Below are 20,417 nucleotides of genomic sequence, written 5' to 3' on the forward strand. Positions count from 1 at the left end.
CTTTGTTCGACATCACATTCCCAGCACCCAGCACAGGCAGGCCCTCAGTAACTGGTCTTGAATGAGTGTATAAAAGGGTATGGGATATATATATTTTTTCAGTAATAAGTGATCCATTGTTTTCATCTGGGAGAGCATCCTGCAGGAGATAGACCTTACACTGGGATTAGAAAAATGAGAACATTTGGATAAATGCAGCCGACTTTGAAGGGCATTTGGGGGTCAGTAGTCAGGCAAACGAAGGATTAGAAGTGGAAAATCATAGCCTCAAGGGTAAAGGAAGAGTTCTGCACAAATAGAGGAACGTAAGCTCTGGAGATCGTCTTAAATCCAGTTTTTAGGGGAGGGGTAGCCAGCTACTGACTACCTCCTCGGAGAAGACAATGACAACGCACTCCGGTACTCTTGCCTGGAAAATCTCATGGACGGAGGAGCCTGGTAGGCTGCAGTCCAAGGGGTCGCTAAGAGTTGGACACAACTGAGTGACTTCACTTTCACTTTTCACTTTCATGCATTGGAGAAGGAAATGGCAACCCACTCCAGTGTTCTTGCCTGGAGAATCCCAGGGACGGGGAAGCCTGGTGAGTTGCTGTCTATGGGGTCGCACAGAGTCGGACACGACTGAAGTGACTTAGCAGCAGCAGCAGCAGCCAGCTACTGAAGGACCTAGAGATTTCTGCATGACTAGACTCAACTGGAAAGTGGGATCATGGAAGCTTTTGAGGAAGAAGGTACCATCAGAAAAGGTGAGAAGGACAAGGAAAACCCGAGCGTTTTCAGCCTGAGTGCTTTGAGATATGGTAGTTCCACTAAACAAGACAGGCAGATGGGGAGAGAAGAGAGAAGCAAAGATAAGAACACGTGTTCAGGTATGTTTCGCATGAGTTCACTTTGAAACATTCAAACAGAAATGTCTAGTAAGTGGTTAGTGATAGGTTGTATAATTTAGACTGCCTTGCATATTTACGTATGACAAATCCTGTCCAATGTCTCCTGGAATAACTCTCTCAAATCAAAGCTACTGATTGAAAGGAAAAAAAAAGAGTAATAAATAACTGGAAAGGCATATTCTAATGAATATCTGTTGGGGAGACAGAAAATGTCAATGAAATTATGAGACTTGAAAATTTGTTGTTGTTGTTCAGTTGCTCTGATGTGTCTGACTCTTTGTGACCCCCTGGACTGCAGCATGCCAGGCTTCCCTGTGCTTCACCATCTCCTGGAGTTTGCTCTAACTCAAGTTCATGGAGTTGGTGATGCCTTCCAAACATTTTGTCCACTGTTGTCTCCTTCTCCTCCTGCCTTCTATCTTTCCCAGCATCAGGGTCTTTTCAAATGAGTCAGTTCTTTGCATCAGGTGGCCTAAGTATTGGAGCTTCAACTTCAGCATCAGTCTTTCCAATGAATATTCAGGACTTATTTCCTTTAGGATTGACTGGTTGGATCTCCTTGCAGTCCAAGGGTCTCTCAAGAGTCTTCTCCAACACCACACAGTTCAAAAGCATCAATTCTTCAGTGTTCAGCCTTCTCTATGGTCCATACATGACTACTGGAAAACCACTGCTATGAATATACAGATCTTTGTCAGCAAAGTAATGTCTCTGCTTTTTAATACCGTAAGTTTGTAACAGCTTTTCTTCCAAGAAGCAAGCATCTTTCAATTACATGGCTGAGGTCACCATCTGACTTTGATTACCATCTTTGAACACCATCTGATACTGTAGCCCAAGAAAATAAAGTCTGTCATTGTTTCCATTGCTTCCCCATCTATATGCCATGAAGTGATGGGACAAGACGCCATGATCTTTGTTTTTTGATTGTTGAGTTTTAAGCCAGCTTTTTCACTCTCCTCTTTCACTTTCATCAAGAGGCTCTTTTGTTCCTCTTCACTTTCTGCCATAAGGGTGGTGGCATCTGTATATCTGAGGTTATTGACATTTCTCTTGGCAATCTTGATTCTAGCTTATGATTCACCCAGTCTGGCATTTCACATGATGTACTCTGCATATAAGTTAAATAAGCAGGATGACAATACACAACCTTGACGCACTCCCTTTCCAATTATGAACCAGTCTGTTTTTCCATGTTCAGTTCTAACTGTTGCTTCTTTATCTGCATACAAGTTTCTCAGGAGGCAGGTAAGGTGGTCTGGTACTTCCATTTCTTTAAGAATTTTCCACAGTTTGAGGTGATCTACACAGTCAAAGGCTTTAGTGTAGTCAATGAAGCAGAAGTAGATGTCTATCTGGAATTCTCTTGGCTTTTCTATGATCCAGTGAAAGTGAAAGTTGCTCAGTCATGTCCAACTCTTTGAGACTGCATGGACTGCTCCTCTGTCCATGCAATTTTCCAGGCAAGAATATTGGAGTGGGTTGCCATTTCCTTCTCCAGAGGATCTTTCCGACCCAGGGATGGAACCTGGGTCTCCTGCATTGCAGGCAGAGTCTTTACCATCTGAGCCACCAGGGAAGTGCTACGGTCCAATGGAAGTTGGCAATTTGATCTCTGTTTCTTCTGCCTTTTCTAAATCCAGCTTGTACCTATGGAAGCTCTTGGTTCACGTACTATTGAAGCCTAGCTTGGAGGATTTTGAGCATTACTTTGCTAGCATGTGAAATGAGTACAATTGTGCAGTAGTTTGAACATTCTTTGGCAATACCCTTCTTTTGGACTGGAATGAAAACTGAGCTTTTCCAGTCCTGTGGCTACCACTGAGTTTTCCAAATTTGTTGGCATACTGAGTGCACCACTTTAACAGCACCATCTTTTAGGATTTGAAATAGCTCAGCTGGAATTCCATCACCTCCACTAGCTTTGTTCGTGATGATACTTTCTAAGGTCCATTTGACTTCACACTCCAAGATGTCTAGCTCTAGGTGAGTGATCACACCATTGTGGTTATCTGGGTCATCAAGATCTTTTTTGTATAGTTCTTCTGTGTATTCTTACCACCTCTTCTTGATATCTTCTGCTTCTTTAGGTCCAGACCATTTCTGTCCTTTATTGTGTCCATCTGTGCATGAAATGTTCCCTTGGTATCTCTAATTTTCCTGAAGAAATCTCTAGTCTTTCCCCTTCTATTGTTTTCCTCTATTTCTTTGCACTGTTCACTTAGGAAGGCGTTCTTATCTCTCCTTGCTATTCTTTAGAACTCTGCATTCAGATGGATATATCTTTCCTTTTCTCCTTGGTAAAAGGCAACAGAAACTTAAAATTATAATGCACCTAACAGCTCAGACCAGATTAACTTAAATGGAACCTTCTCTTTTGGGAGTAAAGTACCTTAGCTGATTGAAGAGACACTTAAAAGCATTGACAAAGTTTTAATCATAAATACATCTAGATAACTATTTGTCCATCTTAAAAATAAACACTTCTACAGTTCTATGACACACCTCCCACTTTGCGGAAATTAATTAAATGCTATTGCGTTCAAAGAAATATTTATCTAGAGGATAAGTTCATTCCCTTAGAGAAGCAATGATTCTATTGAGTCTATTATTAAATGCTTTAAAAACTCTCTTCAGAGTTGAAATCCAAAACTTTATGATGGAATCTCAAGAAACCAATGCACGTGTTTATTATCTTTGGAACAAAATGGCTTCAGAGTTTCCTGTTCACTTGGGAAATTTATTAGCCTATAAAGATCCACAAAATTCTTGGCTATAACTGAAGTGTGATAAATGTCATGTTCCTCATAAACTGTTCTTACTGGTGTCATAAAATAACCCCTGTTCCTTTTCTACTCACCTTGATCTCTAATGACCACATGATTCTCACCTCTTGTATAGCCCATCTGGATTTCATACCAGTTGCTTATTACAGCTTATGAGTACCAAGTACACTAGCCTGGAACTTTCAATTCTGGAATTATTACAGAATCTGCTTTTTGACCAGGACCCTAGTCTTTGCCTGCCAAGGTCTGATATGAACAAATAGTTGAAATTAAGAATGCTGGCTATAAGTTAATACTGGGTGTTTATTTTGAGCCTTGCTGGTCTAGAAAAGTCGTATAAATGATGTGACTCAAGCTGTGGACAGTACAGTGCAACGTTTATGTGCACTAGCCTTGCAGGTAGGTTGATCTGGGTTGTAATTCTTGCTCTGTGGCTTGCTATCTGTCATCTTGGGCAATGACTTAAGCACTTTTTTCTTCAGTACCATGATCTCTTTACGTTGTAATAATAAGAATACTTACAGTTGTGGGCTGTTGTGAGGATTAAATAAAATGATGGAAGGAGAGCCCTTAATTTAGTTTCTGACCTACAGCAAATGCCAGTAAATCAGAGGTGGCTTCCAGGCTTTATTGTTGCTGCTGCTGTTTATTCTGGGAATAAAGAGAAAGGCCCTTGTTCCCTTTCACCCTCTTCTGATGATTCCATCAGGTTTGGTTATGGACTGGGGTGAAAAACAGCATGATCTCTGTCCTGGAAAAAATCCCGAAGAGTCCCTTCCCAGGAAAAGGGACATGATCAGGTTCCATGAAATTCAAAGGGTATTATTTCATGGCAAAGTTGTTGCAAAAACAGTAGCATGACACAGTGCTTCTGAACTGCCAATTTTCTTCAGATTAATTCATTAAGAACCCATCACCCTGTTTCTGAGTGTAGGTATAAAACAGCAGCTATTTGTTTTACTCTCTGAAAACAGCTTCTAGCTCTCAGGATTCTTCATACCCACATCAACACTCTGTACTAAGAACTAGGTCCCATGTGCTTAGCACCATCCAACACAGATGTAGTAACTCCATCCTCACCTGATGGGCCTGCTGTAAGAGCTCCATTCTCTCCTGAAGAATCTGACAGTCGTACTCTCTGCTCTTCCTCAGCATCTGCCGCCGTAACTTTTCCACTGCTGTCCTCAGCTCCTCCTGCTGCTTTTCACTTAATAATTCACCAAATTTAATAACAGTTTCTTGCTGCAGAGCATTGTACAAAGTTGCTTCTAGTTCCTGGATTCTCTGGAAAATAGAAAACTTTGGAGTTTAGTATCTTACATGTGGTGTATAAACATACACGTGTGTATATGGGGAGGGATATATTATTTTACTCTCACATGACCATAGCAACAAAATGAATGTCAAAGCTTATCAAGCTTAAATATCCTTTTGTTGAGTCCCTTTATAAGATGCAATAAGGGTCAGCTAGCCAAAATGTACGGAGAAGGCAATGGCACCCCACTCCAGTCCTCTTGCCTGGAAAATCCCATGGACGGAGGAGCCTGGTGGGATGCAGTCCATGGGGTCGCTACAAGTCAGACACGACTGAGCGACTTCCCTTCCCCTCTTCCCTTTCATGCATTGGAGAAGGAAATGGCAAGCCACTCCAGTGTCCTTGCCTGGAGAATCCCAGGGACGGGGGAGCCTGGTGGGCTGCCGTCTATGGGGTCGCACAGAGTCGGACACGACTGAAGTGACTTAGCAGCAGCAGCAGCCAATATGTAAACTTCCCTGATGGAGGGGAATTTGTTCTTTTTTCTGGATCCTGTCTATTTCATATACTTTTCCTTTTCAGGAAGTCCTTACCTTGTTATAACCGTATGTCCTTCTATTCTCAAAGGTAGCTGAGAATAAATTTGTTCTCTCTTTCATTTGACAGATATTTAGAGATATCTATTGTGGCAGTATATTATTTAGAGATAAACACTGCAAAGTGGTCCATGTTAGAATACTTGAAATTGGAAGTATTCCACACTCACATACACAGTGCCACCTCTCTCCAAATGACACACCTCTGAAGATGGCTTTAGCGTCTCCATTTTTTTCTTAAAAATTGGGAAATAGAGCCTAAGACCCTTTGGAATTGGTCTGTTTTTTAATACTCTGAGATTTGTAGTTGCTCTAGCTGGAGAAGGCACTGGCGACCCACCCCAGTACTCCTGCCTGGAAAATCCCATGGATGGAGGAGCCTGGTGGGCTGCAGTCCATGGGGCCACTAAGAGTCGGACATGACTGAACGACCTCACTTTCACTTTTCACTTTCATTGATTGGAGAAGGAAATGGCAACCCACTCCGGTGTTCTTGCCTGGAGAATCCCAGGGACAGAAGAGCCTGGTGGACTGCTGTCTATGTGGTCGCACAGAGTTGGACACGACTGAAGCGACTTAGCAGCGGCAGCAGCTAGCTGTAAAATGCCTCCTCGAGGCTTTTCTTTTTTAGATGAAGAGTCTACAGCTTTGTACAGCCCAGTTTTCTTTTCTTTCACATGCTTCAGATACAGTTACCACAATCTATAATCTTATCCCCTCGACTCTGACAGAGGTGAAAGGACATTGCCTGGAAAGGGATGTCCTCCAGGCTCCTGTCCTGGACTAAGTAGGTTGCCTTACCTTTTAAAAGTTAAAGTCTTCAGTCCTGGGACACACCCACATGGTCTAAGGTTATCATGTGTAGGTAGAGGAGGCAAGGTTGAAAGGGTAGGAAGGGAGGGAAAAATCACCTCCTTCTTTATTCTCTAAGCAGAGGGCAACTCCCCTTCCCCATCACACAGCACTCAGAATCTCTTACTCAACTTGGAGGGGGAGTACCAACTCATCTTTGTTATCATCAGGGGCTAAGTGCTTCACTCTTTTCCCAAGAGCAATTCAGGTTGCTTCCAGGAAAGCATTATAAAAACTTTTAAGTTTCCTCTTTTTGTCTTGAGTCATTACACTGTGTTATGGTGGGGGGTGGGGTGGTACCCACCCAGAGAGAAGAAATCCAAGCTGCAGTCCAGCATTAAGAATGATGCTTTATGAATTTGGTACAGGGGAGTGGATCAAATGTGCTCCTGAGTCAGCATAATCTGGAGGAGAGAGAAAGGTACAGCCCATTTCCCCCATACAGCCTTACTCACTGTGGCTGGATTCTGGTAGTTATGGCCACAATGTCTGGAGTCAAACCTAAGCACTACCTACTCACTTTCCAAGCTGGGCCAAGGTCTTCCTCTCTCTAAGCCTTCATTTTCTCATATGCAATATAGAAATAATAATATTCCCTATACCTCATAGGGTTGTTGTAAGAAATAAATGAATTGAAAATATGTATCATGTTACATACATTATTATTCTACCCCTAGATTAGGATCCCCAACAATCAGATTTAATAAAATTTCTCTGTAATCAACACTGTTGTCCAGTCTGTCTTTCATTTAAATATTATTTAAGAACATAATTAAACTGTTTGAAAAATGAGTTACAATGAAATATTTATTAACTATTATAATAGTATTATAACAGCAAACAGCTAGAGATGTACATTTGGTCTAAATGAGAACTGGAAACCACTGGATAAGCGAGCTGCATGTTGCGGTCTATTCACATACATGACATGACAAATTACACAGGATGCTTTACTACAGAGCATATAACCATCCACACTCAGGGTATCTGGAATGTCTCTTGTACCTACCATATATGCTTGGTCAAGGGCTTGTTTCCTGTAGTCTAGCTCCTCCTCCAGATAGCCTTTGATTTTGCAGAATTGTTCCTAGAAAAAATGTCCACATTAGTAGATAGAGTCAGCTTAGTTAACAAGAAAGTGATATCTAAATTGTATTGATTAACGTTTTCTCTAATTCCACTGTAAGACAAATCACTAGTCTTTGTAGGGTCAGAGATCTTGTCTTTCAGGGAAATACTTCAACTTTTACAATTTCACACAGGGGATGTAAAAATCAGTGGAAAGAAGCATAAAATGACAATCCACATGGAATGTCTCAAAGAATTTTCATATCAATTTAAGAGTATGCCACTAAGGATAGATTTTTTTTGCTTGTTATGGCTTCACTGTGTGACATGTAGGATCTTGTTTCCCTGACCAGGGATCGAACAGGAGACCCTTGCAGTGGAAATAGAGTCTTAACCAATGGACTGCCAGGGAAGTCCCTAAGGATAGATTTTTGACAAGATAAATGCTATGCTGCTGATGCTGCTAAGTCACTTCAGTCGTGTCTGACTCTGTGTGACTCCATAGACGGCAGCCCACCAGGCTCCCCCGTCCCTGGGATTCTCCAGGCAAGAACACTGGAGTGGCTTGCCATTTCCTTCTCCAATGCATGAAAGGGAAAAGGGAAAGGGAAGTCACTCAGTCGTCTCCAACTCTTCTCGACCCTATGGACTGCAGCCTACCAGGCTCCTCCGCCTATGGGATTTTCTAGGCAAGAGTACTGGAGTGGATTGCTATTGCCTTCTCCAAGATAAATGCTATAGATGCTAACTGATAAGCATATCTGTGTAAATATACTATGATAGTATATTTTTAAAAGAATGTTATGAAATGTAATAGAGCAGAGTTGTATAAGAAGAAACTTAATTTATTCAAACTCAACTATCATTAGCAAACGCAAAGCTAGATAGTAATTCAGAGAGTGGGAGCGATTCCACCCACACTGCTACTTAATGAGTGAGTGTCTGCTCTTGCTATAAAGCCAGGGTGATCCAGGAGATGTAAAGTGATGTTACCTTGCTTGTCCTCAGTTTCTGTGTGGTTCTCATATTTCAAGTATCCTGTCATTTGCATTAAAAAATATATCCTTGTACAGAACATAGCCCTAAGCACAAGTTAATTCTTTCTTTGTATGCTTAACAAGGAACAAGGGTCTCTTCCAATGCTGAAGGTAAACTTGACTGCACCAACTTTTTTTTTTCCTGTTTTTATTTTTTATTTTTGGGTGTGCTGGGTCTTTGTTGCTGGGTCACCTTGACTTTCTCTAGTTGCGGTGAGCGGGGGCTACTCTTCGTTGTGGTACATGGGCTTCTCATTGAGGTGGCTTCTCTTGTTGCGGAGCATAGGCTCTAGGGCACACGGGCTTCGGCAGCTGCGGCTCTTGGACTCCAGAGCACAGGCTCAGTAGTCGTGGCACGTGGGCTTACTTGCTCAGCAGTATGTGTAGTGTTCCTGGAGCAGGGATCAAACCTGGGTCCTCTGCATTGGCAGGGATTCTTATCCACTGCACCACCACACAAGTTCTGCATTGATTTCGAGAGAGCATATGTCTGCATGCAGTTTTGCTGTTGACTTCCAGCTGATTACATCTGAGCTCCAGTGCCTAGAACAGTGCCTGTAACAATCTGATTGCCTAATTAAAATTTTTGTATTTAAAGTGTTCAAGGGTATTTTGAATATAGACAGTGCTTGTTAAACCGTTAGACTTTAGAGCCTAACCGGTTGGTAAAATGTAAGTTCTGTGTAAAATATCAGCAAATTTTACAAATTTGCAAGCTGTCACATGCTATAGAAATTCAAGTTGTTTTTACTATAAGATCTTCCAACCTAACAGGAATCACTGCCTGTTTTTTAGTAATAGTGACAGCAGTAATGACGGTACTATTATAAAATTCTATGCATTGCTCTATGTTAATAAGGACCAATTCCCAGGCTGGGTGATTTAAACAAAAGTTAACTGTGGCAAAATACATATAATATAAATTCTATAATCATAACCATTCTAAGTGTGCAGTTCAGTAGTGTTAAGTATATTCACAAGGTTATGAGACCAAGCTCCAGGATTCGTTTTATCTGCAACATTGAAACTCTGTACCTATTAAACAAGTGCCCGTTTCTTCCTCTTAGCTCCTGACAACCATTATTGTGTCTTCTGTTTCTATGAATTAGACTACTCCAGGTACTTTATGTAAGTAGAATCACACAGCAGCCGTCTTTGTGTGATTGACTTATTTCACTTAGCGTATGTCCTCAAAGTTCAGTCATGGTGTAGCATGTAGGAGAATGTCCTTCCTTTTTAAAGGCTGAATAATATCCCATGGATGTATATACCACATTTTGCTTATCCCTTCATCCACTGATACAGACACTTGGGTTGCTTCCATGTTTAAGTTATAGCGAATAATGCTGCTTTTGAACACAAAAATCTCTTCAAGAGCCCACTTTCAATTATTATGGGTATATACCCAGAAGTGGTGTTGCCGTGTCACATGGTAATTCCATTTTGAATTTTTTGAGCAATCACTAAGCATACTGCTTTTCATAGCAGCTGTACCATTTTATACTCCCAGCAATATTGCACAGGGCTCCAATTTCTCCACATCTTCATCATTGTATGTTACCATTTTGTTTTATTTTTAGTAGCAGCCATCTTAACGGGAGCGAGATGGCTTGGAGATTTTTAATACCAAAGTCATACCCATAATTTCTGTAATGTTTACTATAATTATATATGGTAGAAAAATTATTTAGCCTAAGGAAAAAAACATCTAACTGGATTTTCTTCAGCATTAGTTTTGGAAATACTACAAAATTACAATGTGACATTTTTAGAGAACATAGCTTGAAATTGAGGGGTATTTCAATTATTCTTTGTTTTTATGATACCTCATCTTTACTTACCATGTCACTTTCCAATTCCATCATTTTCTGGTGCAGGGCAGCCTCTGCTCCTTCAATTTGCTGGATCCACTATGGAGTGAAGCAGACACAGGGTTTGACATGACTGCTTGATGTGGTCTAGATGGTACTATCTCCTGAGCTGCTGTTTTTTCTGCTATCTCAGAAAGTAGACTCAGAACTGAAGTTCTTAGTCTATCTACTAAGTGCATTTTATCTTGGTGCATTTTATCTCTTAGCTCAGAAGCAAGTTTATAATTTTCCCCTCATTCATTCACTATTCATTCAACAAATGCCTTCATTGTTATCCACCATGTGTCAGGCAGTGCGCTAGGTACCAGGGATGTGAGGGTGAATAAGAAACACAGAATCTGCCCTCATTGGAGATTGCCATGAGAGGCTTTCTTGGAAGTGACATTGCACTGAAGTGTAAAAAATGAGTCAGAGATGACCAGGCAAAAGTGAGGGGCAAGTTCCAAGCTGAAGGTACGTCTAATTCTCCACGACTGGAGGGAGCACAAGGAAAGAAAGCACAACAGGTGAGATGGAGAAATGGCAGTTTTTCAGTATATGAAACTGATCACAGCTACAGGTTGAAGAATCATTTTGTTGAGTAGAGACACATTTTAAATCACACAGAGAATTTACTTTCTTAATACTTAGAATATATTGTTCTAAGTATTAGAACATAAACATTAGATGGCATTAATATTAGCACTGATCAACACCCTGAATAAATTCAGACTTCGAATAATATAGTGTGAGCCTACCACATATATGGTTTCAGAGAATAAATTATTATAATGGGTCTTTACGAAGTTCACCAACAGCTTATCCCCCCGGGAGGCAACCAGGCAAAATAGTTAAGTGTGTGGGTCCTAGAGATCAACTTTGTTGTTTCGCAGTCGCTAAGTCATGACAGACTCTTTGCAACCCCATGAACTGCTGGGCCTCCCTGTCGGCCTCTCTGTCCTTTACCATCTCCCGGGAGTTTGCTCAAACTCATGTCCATTGAGTTGGCGATGCCATCTAACCATCTCATTCACTGTCATCCCCTTCTCCTCCTGCCTTCAAATCTTTCCCAGCTACCTTGGGTCTAATCCCAATCTTAGCTTTTCACAGCTGTGTGGGCTTGAAACATTACCTGGTAACTCTTAGTCTCAACTTTCTTATCTGTGAAATGGGATTAATAATAATGTGAAGAGTAAAGAAGGTAATTAACCATAAGCCCCTATTCACAGTGTATTGCATCTACTAGGTACTCAACAGGATTCTAGTTTTTTTTTGGTTAACATTCATTTTTGTACTTCTGTACTGTTAGAAATTTGCATCACTACTCGCTATTTTTCTTGGTTTATTTGTGATAAATTATGTGGTGTACTGAACATTTTTCTATATATTAAAGCCTTGATATTCACAAGGGTTACCACTAACAGCTGTTTGGCTGTAAGGAACATGGGGAAATACAAAAAGACATGGAGACTGGAGAGATGCTAGTCTCTCAGCTCTTCAACATACGCAGAACTTCCCTCATGAAACAAATTTCAGTCCAAAGTCATGGGTTCCTTGTACACAGCCTCATATTGCAATTGTGTACCACCCAGTTTTATTAAAATGCTCCCTCTGGCTTGCTGCCCACTTACCATTGAGAAACAAATTCTCTTGTACATCATGTTTTTAAGAGAACTGTCAAATGAAGAAGTCTCTGCCTTTCATAGAAACTTCCCCAAGTTTTCTTTGCAGTCCTAAAGTGACTTTTCTTTCAATAAAGAAAAGCCCTTTACAACCCCAACTGGATGAAATGCTCTGGCTATCACTGCCAAATAAATGTAGCAGAACTGGTGGTAAGACTGTGTTTTCTTCATTATTGTATCACTGGAACAGTGTCTTCATGAATTCACTCATTCAGTAAATGCTGATTGATCTCTTACTAAATATGCTGGGCTGGAAAACCAGGAAAACAAAGAGTGGAAAACAGAATCCAGAGTTGCCCTCATGGAACTCATAATCTAGTGAACAACAGCATAAGTTAAAAGAAAAAGAAAAAAGGTGTTTGTGTTATAGTTGTGAAAATCTAGGGTAACAGAAGCACAGGTCACGTAGGAACACAGAGAAAGAAGACCTAACTAGACTTGGGTGAGTAGGAAGGCTTCCCCACGTATGGGAGGGTCTGATGATTAATATTTAGCCAGACAAAGGTAAAAAAGGGAAGAAGGGAAAGCTTGACAAAACCAATCGTGGAAAGGACCAAGGGGTAGAAATATGTATAGGTAGACAGAGTTAAAGAACAAATTCCAGATATTTCCCATGAAATACTTCAGGATGTATTCCAAACACTTCAGGTCTTAAAAAAGAAGACAACCACAAGGCCATTTCCACACTGCAAACTTAACGTTAATTCCTTTTATCATCTGATACCTGGTCCATATTAAAACTTCCCTAGTTTTCAGCAAAATGTTGCTTTTTTCACACTTGGTTTGCTTGAATCAAGATGTAAAAAAGGATCGTTTCAATATTTCTTAAGTATCTTTTTATGTTATAGAAATCTTTCTACCTCTGCCATTTTTTTCTTGATGTCATTACTTTGTTTGAGTAACTAGATTGGAGCAAGGTGAATGCTTGCTCATGGTTTCATTTAATTTACAACATGATTTTTATGCATTTATGAAATTAAAAAAAAAATCTCAAGGAACTTATATGACAGTTCTCACTTTATCCAACTGTGTGCACCAGTTAACTATGTGCCAATTTTCAAGGCACCCCGAGTACAGCCAATTACCAGGCTTCTTCACTTGGCTCTTTCCTTTTTCTCTCCCTTGCATTTACCAGATTTAAACACAAGGGGGCGAGAGAACGCTCAGGGTTGCCCTTCTGACAGTCCCCAAGTTAACGTTTTCTGAATGAGGCTGCAGGGAGCCACCACCAAGTTACAAAATCAGTTGGAACTGGTTATGTACACATCCAAGGAAAAACCCGTAGAAAGAGCCACGCTACTCCAGTTTTCCACCTCTTAACAAAAACTTCTTCATTATTGGTTTCCCAGCTTGGTAAAACAATGGCTTCAGTAATGTAAATCAGGTTTTGCATTTTCACATATTTTTAAGAGGCTTCAAAGTACCCACCCCAAATCAGTGTGTAGACTCTTATTTTGTTTATTCTCATTCTAGCTGGGTTAAGAATATAATATTTATTAGGTATTCAATAATGCAAAATCAGGGGCAAAGAGAATGTCCTTCAACCCCAGGTTTTAAGTCAGACATTGAGATGATTTGAATGTTAGTACAATTTATTACCTTTTCTGCCAGGGACAGCACAGTGCTGGCCTGAATTATAGCCACTTGCTCTTCATTTCTTAAATTCTGTGCGGGGTGAAGGGGAGAGAAAGAAAATAAGCTGAAGACACTTTTGACATTTACACTGTTAGAAAATATTACCTAACTTGCCTGCCACATATAGATGCATGGAACATTCACAAACAGTCTATTCTATTTAGTAATAATTCCTAACAAAGAGTTCATTCAAAACCTGTAAAAAGTACATTAAATGTGATGCTTTTATATCTCTCTAGTCCTGATTTGATTTTATGTTTCACTGTAAACACACTTCATTAACAGTCATAAGAAAAGCAGAAACCAAAATGAAATAAAAAGTAATCTCTTCAGAGCAGTTTGATATGATTTAATTGATTTTGTTCTCTGCTTTGATAATTTTTCAAGGGAAAAAAATAGCATGACTATTTCAACCTGCATGTGTCATTCATTGAGTATTTCAATGAATGGTCCTCCCACTGAATTAATATGCCTTGACCCTGTCAGGAAGGTGTTTCAGAAAGAGAAAGGATTATAGTTTCCTGGTCCATTTTTATGGGTCTGCCACCAACCCTACTATTTAGCAGTATTTGCAACTGCATGACTGATTAATTTTATGCCGGATGCCTCCCAGCAACAGTTAGAAGGTAATTAGCTTTAATCACCACTGATGTTGTCAGCATGCCAACCTGAAACCTGCCCAAGAAAAGCACCTTCTGCGTTCCCACTTCTGCCACTACCTTGCAGAGACCCTTATAATCCTTAAACTGAGTGATCTGATAAATTGTTGATTCTCTTCCAGAATGCGTAAGCTTAAGCGAACCTGGAGTCTCATTTCTCATTTTTTTTTTAAGTTTGTTTCAATTTAGGTACATATGTAAGTATGTATGTGTTTCAGGTATAGTCAATTTACAATGTTGTGTTAGTTTCAGGTCCACAGTACAGTGATTTAGTTATACACATATATATTCTTTTTCAGATTCTTTTCCCTTTTAGGTTATTACAAATTACTGAGTAGAGTTCTCTTCACTTGCTCTTATTTTACACATGATGCATTGGCAAGTATTTCTTGCTTCTCTTTAGACAAATTCATATTTCTACTGCACTTTATTCATTACTTACCCCATTATCACCCAAGATATCAAGCTGCTTTATGAGATCAGGGATATTCACATCCTGCAAAATCAAGGAGTTGCATTCAAGTCAAAGGTGCAACAGTGGCTTAACCATTCTATCAGTGCCCTAACCTTAAAGGAGAGAGGACATTTTAAGACCTGTACCTCCTTGAGCTGTTTTCAATCAGTCACAACTGGTTTTACATTTCCACTCTGCTTCTTATGAGCTGTGTGAACCTGGCAAAACTTAACAATGCATTTTCAATTCCGCCCATTGCAAAATGGAGATAATAAATTCCTCCTTCACAGGCTGATTTGAGGATAAAGAGACTGTATATAAAAGGGTCTAGGATGTATAAGAACTCCAAATTTTCTCAGTAAATTTTTTTCTCATGATTATTGAAAATTTGTTCCAACTCTGATAGATTTCAAGTATAAAGAAAAGTAACAGTAATAAATTTAAATAACCAGCCAATTTCACTCTAATTCATGGGATCTGACCTGCTTGAGATTTTGACAGCTGCATAGAAAACTATAGTGCAGTTTCATTTTTGGGGTATTTAGTATTGATTCCATTTATGGGAAACAGCTTATTTTTATTATATCGCTTCACCCCAGTCAGTTTGAAGCAACTGCACCATTTAAAGTGCTGTTGGGTATAAATTACATACGTTGGATTAGGTTGTCTGTGATTTATTTAAAAACAAAACATCTAAGGAAAAGACAGGTGAAGTGCTTCTCATTTAGAGTTGAATCAAAAAACTGCTTTGGTTTACAAATCTTCATGTAGCCCAGGAAGGCCAGAAGTTTAAACAACATGAGAATGGTTTATGATGGAAGTCAAGGAAGCACAATTTTCTACCCGATTTCCTCATTAGTATCACTTTCTCCTCTCACTTATGTTCAGATAACTGTATGTGTGTGTGTGTGCTAAGTCACTTCAGTTGTGTCCGACTCTTTGCGACCCTTAGACCGAAGGCTTCCAGGCTCCTCTGTGCATGGATTCTCCAGGCAAGAGTACTGGAGTGGGTTGCCCTCCTCCAGGGGATCTTCCCAACCTAGGGATCAAATCCAAGTCTCTTAAAGTCTCCTGCATTGGCAGGCGGGTTCTTTACTACTAGCCCCACCTGGGAAGCCCATAGATAACAGTATATCAGATCCCTATCCACAGAAATACGAAAGTCTAGCTCAGTCTCAGAGGTAAAAAGAAGGCAACTAAAGCAGGTATATTTGGCAGTCAGAGTGGGAGCAGGAGGGGCCATGCAGAAGGCACGAGCAGGAGGATTCCTAGCCTTACATCTGGAACAGACAGCTGCTACGTGATTTTGTCACATGCAAGGACAATATATTTTCCAGGAGACGGAGCCACTTCCGCTAGACCTTAACATTTAAAATGTATTCCAATATCATTAAAAATAAAATTATGTACTATGTCTAAGTGAACAGCATGTTATAATCCCTAAAGCCTTCCAAAAGGGAGTGTGTCAGTTGCTCAGTTGTGTCTGACTCTTTGTGACCCCCCATGGATTGTAGCCTGCCAGGCTCCTCTGTCAGTGGGATTTCCCAGGCAAGAATACTGGAGTGGGTAGTCAGTCCCTTCTCTGAGGGATCTTCCCACCCAGGGATCAAACTTGGGTTTCCTGCATTGCAGGCACATTCTTTACTGTCTGAACCACCAGGGAAACCCAAAAGGGAAATCCTACCTAAAACACTCACAGCAAAAGAGACGGTGGTGAGATGATTTCTAGATTTCTTCTAATACTGAAATTCCAAGATAATGAATTCCACAGCCATCAGAACAGCACAACAAATACCTTTTTATCTGACATCCTTGAAATATGTTTATTCAAGCACTGAAATTTATTTAATATTTCCTCTAGATGATCAAGGGTAATTATCTTTACACATATTTTGATTCTATATCACTCTTTTTAAAATAATCATTGCTTCCTATTTTTTTTTTTTTTGCTGTTACTGTGCATATATCTGTCACACATTTATTTGTGTACATTCTATTAATTCTCCCATAGATGTGACTATTTTCAGTTCCTACATGGTTTGTATCAAAATGACACCCAGTGACTGAAAGACCAAACGGTGACCAGCAACCTCCCCTTTTCCAGTTCCCAGATCGTCTACTGTCTACAACACACACAAGGAAACATCTGCCTACCTTGACACCTTCCTTCATACAGTAGATCTGGAGAGCACTCACACCATCTGAGAATGGGTGAATTTGCAGATTAAATGGAGGGGATCGTCTCTCTCTTTCCTTGAAATACAGTGAAGAATATATAGGAATTGAAAAAAAAAAAAAAAAAGCAACAACTGATTAATCACTAAACCAGTTGTCTGTGTTCTCTACGCTAATTCAGCAGTTTATCAATATGCCATTTGGCAAAAAAATAAAAAAAAGGAAATTGAACTCAAGATGTTCATGCTTGAATGTAATGGAAAAGAACTGATTAGTCAATGGAGAGTTATAGGAGAAGAATTTATCACCGTGTCATCCAGGTTTGCAAATTTTTTGATCAGGGAAATGTGGGAAGTAGAGTTCCATTTTAAACTGTATGAATATTTAGAGCTTTCAGGTGTCACAAAGAATCTTCTTCTGACCATGAAGCTTTATGGCAGCTCAGGGTCCTTTTGCATATTCAGTTCACTTAAGGTTGATGAGTAAGATAAGTGGGCTACCAAAATGACTTCTTCACTGAAGCATACCAACTGCAAACTCTATTCAAACCTAATGTTTGATATTATTCAAACCTAATGTGAAATATCTTCAAGAAGAAATTGCTGGCAAAATAACAAAGAAATCAAATGGGAAATTTTCTTATCCTTTACATATCAGCATACTTCAACCAGACCCTAAGCCAGATTCTGCATGATACAATCAGAATCTGATTTGATTATGTTTTACTTTAAAAATATAGACTCTGAAACTTAGGTTAACCAGAGTATTTCCTAAAACAAATTACCTTGCTTCTTAGCCTTTTGCATAATGCATTACAGAATAAAAAGTTTACTTACAAATTCAAGAGTCTAACAATAAAATACTTTTGTATATAGTACATTTTGAAATTTAATTTGAAATATATAAAAGAAAATTTTCTGAGTCAGGATTCAATGGAGGATGGAAATGATTATGTAAAAGAAATGAAATATTTATGAAGTTTGAAATCTACTTAGACTATTTAAAAATTATTCGTTAGTCTTATTCATAAAGGCAACCATGTTGTAAAGTACAGTATCTGGGCAGACAATTCTGAGTTGCATCAATGTTTCACCACTGACTAGTCACAGGAGTTGGACAAGTTACTTAACCTCAGTTGCCTCCTCAGTCAAATCTTGGTTGTGGCTGTGAGGTCCAGTGAGTGTATGTATCTGAAATGCTTAATTCGGCACCTCACACATAGAGTGGGATCAGTGTATGTTAATTGTTATGATTATTTTTATCATCATCATCATTTCCTTACTTCTAGTTCTAGGTTTCGAAACTCCAGCAGCTCATTCTGGTCTCTGGCATCCTGTAGTTCCTGTTGGAGCCGGTGATTTTCTGCCTCTTGTTTTTCTATCTAATAAAGTAAATCCTCAAGTTAGGTGGACATTGCAAAAAAGCATCTACAACTTTGCAAAGCAAGCATGGACAGCATTCATTTACTCAGTGAATAAATCATCTAAATCATGAAGAAAAAATCCCAAGTACATATGAATAAAATAAATCTTTGGCTTTCCTTCTAGTTATCCTTTGGTTGAACTGTTTGGGTCATAAAGGAAAATGCTGGAGGATACTCCACTCATTGAGATCAAGTCTAGGGACCCTGTGAAAAACGTATCTGTCCCACGTGGTCAGGGACGTGTCCAAGAACTAGATTACATGGTGCAAACAATGGAGACTGACACCTCTTATTTCTGGAGTTACAAGTTGCTGAAGAAATATTTTTTATAAGACAGCTCTGATCCTACACAAAACTTTGTTGAATTCTAGTTACCTTCAGAGTAAAGCCAAAGTCTCAATATGGAAATAAAAACTTTAATAATCTGCTCATCATATTTAGGTGTTATCACTGTCATGTCTACATACATACACACACTCACTCACATGCGATTACATGCACTTGGATCTAGAAACCCAGATCTACCGTATATTCTGATTACTCCAGGAGCTCTGTCGGCTCATCTCAGCCTGAAAAGGGCTCTCCCATTTCCTTTTCTATGTGAGGAAATCCTACACTTCCATGACATCTCCTACCATAAGAGGCTTCCCCTGGCTCCTCAATCCAAAATGACACCTCTCCGTTCTGTTTTCCCATAGGGTTTTCCGTAGGGTGTCTAGTATAACCTGATGAAGTATGCCATTCACTTTGTTGTGTACAAAGCTGCCTTGCCCTGTATATATACTGTATATATACACAGAACCCATGTCCACAAGGCATCAGAACACTGCCATGGTCTGCAATCGGTTTGGCGCTGCCTTCAATATTAGCTGTGTGAGTGGGCTTTCTGTACACTAACTGTTTAAAATTTTGAATTTGGAAATAAAAAATCAAGGGCTTTTTAACCTAGAGTAAATCTTACTTTCTCAAGTGTAAACACCTGAAGTAGAGTGTTTAGTTTTATTGTCGCTTTGGTTTTCTTATACTCTTAGAAGGCTGGGCTCAAAAATTTCCTTTATAGACTAAAGGAAATCAGACAGACATAATGGGAGTTATTTTTTTTAGATGATAAACAGTGTGATAACACTTACTACTGGGCATCTCAGAGACTACTAAAATTCTCTTTTCACTTAGCCTCCTGATATAGAAAAATAAATATAGGGGGAAGTGAGATACTATATGACATTAATTTATGTAGTCAACCAAGTTTTTTACACTAGATTTTTGTGGTTTAGTAAATGTTTGAAAGTTTTTATAAGTCGACTATTTCCTAGAGCCTTGGATTGAGATCAGAGATGGGATATTTGGGGAAATTCCTGGATCTGGTGCGTAGCACCAGTCATCATATTAATGGTTCACAGGTGGCCGCATGCAATTCAGAAACTAGGGCCAGTGTCCATAAAGTTTCTTTACAGGGATCATTAACCTTTCTGAGAGTACCAATCCTCAATCCTGGAATACCTAACCTGCTTCTATACATCAGCTCTGTCTCTCATCATGCAGAAAGTGAGACACGACCAGCGGGAAGGAAGGACAACCATCGTCTTTCCCTTTCCATGCTTACCAGGGTGTTGCAGTTCATTTTTATTACTTGTCAAGGCCAGTGAATATTGGTAGAAAGAATTCTAAAATAATTTTTACATAACTCTGCGTCCCCCTTCAGAATTACTTCCCTTACTCACATGGTCTTTCTCTTTTTGTCAAGAATAATATAAGATTATTTTGCAATCATTTCATGTAATTAAAGGCAAATGTTAATACCAAAGGAAAAGCCATGTTTGAATGGAAAATGATCTCTGTTGTATTTCACTGCCCCAAATCAAAAGCCTACATTCAGCTAACCCAAATTAATTCTATCTATTGGGCCAAAACCATGCCTCTGTAACTTGATTTGTTGAACAACCTTCGGGACATGCTCCTTTGTGCTTTGGATGTATCTTTTGAAATGTTCTTTCATAAAATAAATACATAAATAGGCAGCCAAGATTAGCAAAAAATTAACAGTGAGAACCCAGT

The 20,417-nt window shown here is 39.5% G+C and overlaps 1 protein-coding gene across 3 annotated transcripts in view; it reads right to left on the reverse strand.

The window, feature by feature from the left end:
* JAKMIP2 (janus kinase and microtubule interacting protein 2) overlaps positions 1-20,417 on the reverse strand; it is a 195,370-nt gene that overhangs the window by 19,995 nt on the left and 154,958 nt on the right. For all 3 annotated transcript variants that reach the window (XM_005209592.5, XM_005209591.5, NM_001075897.2), the window contains 7 exon segments: positions 18,222-18,320; positions 16,919-17,017; positions 14,753-14,806; positions 13,616-13,681; positions 10,326-10,394; positions 7,389-7,466; positions 4,757-4,960 (listed from right to left, as the gene is read on the reverse strand). In XM_005209592.5, coding sequence (XP_005209649.1) covers positions 4,757-4,960; positions 7,389-7,466; positions 10,326-10,394; positions 13,616-13,681; positions 14,753-14,806; positions 16,919-17,017; positions 18,222-18,320 — 669 coding nt within the window.

Source organism: Bos taurus, chromosome 7 (genome assembly GCF_002263795.3).
Source record: "Bos taurus isolate L1 Dominette 01449 registration number 42190680 breed Hereford chromosome 7, ARS-UCD2.0, whole genome shotgun sequence".
Classification (NCBI taxonomy): domain Eukaryota; kingdom Metazoa; phylum Chordata; class Mammalia; order Artiodactyla; family Bovidae; genus Bos; species Bos taurus.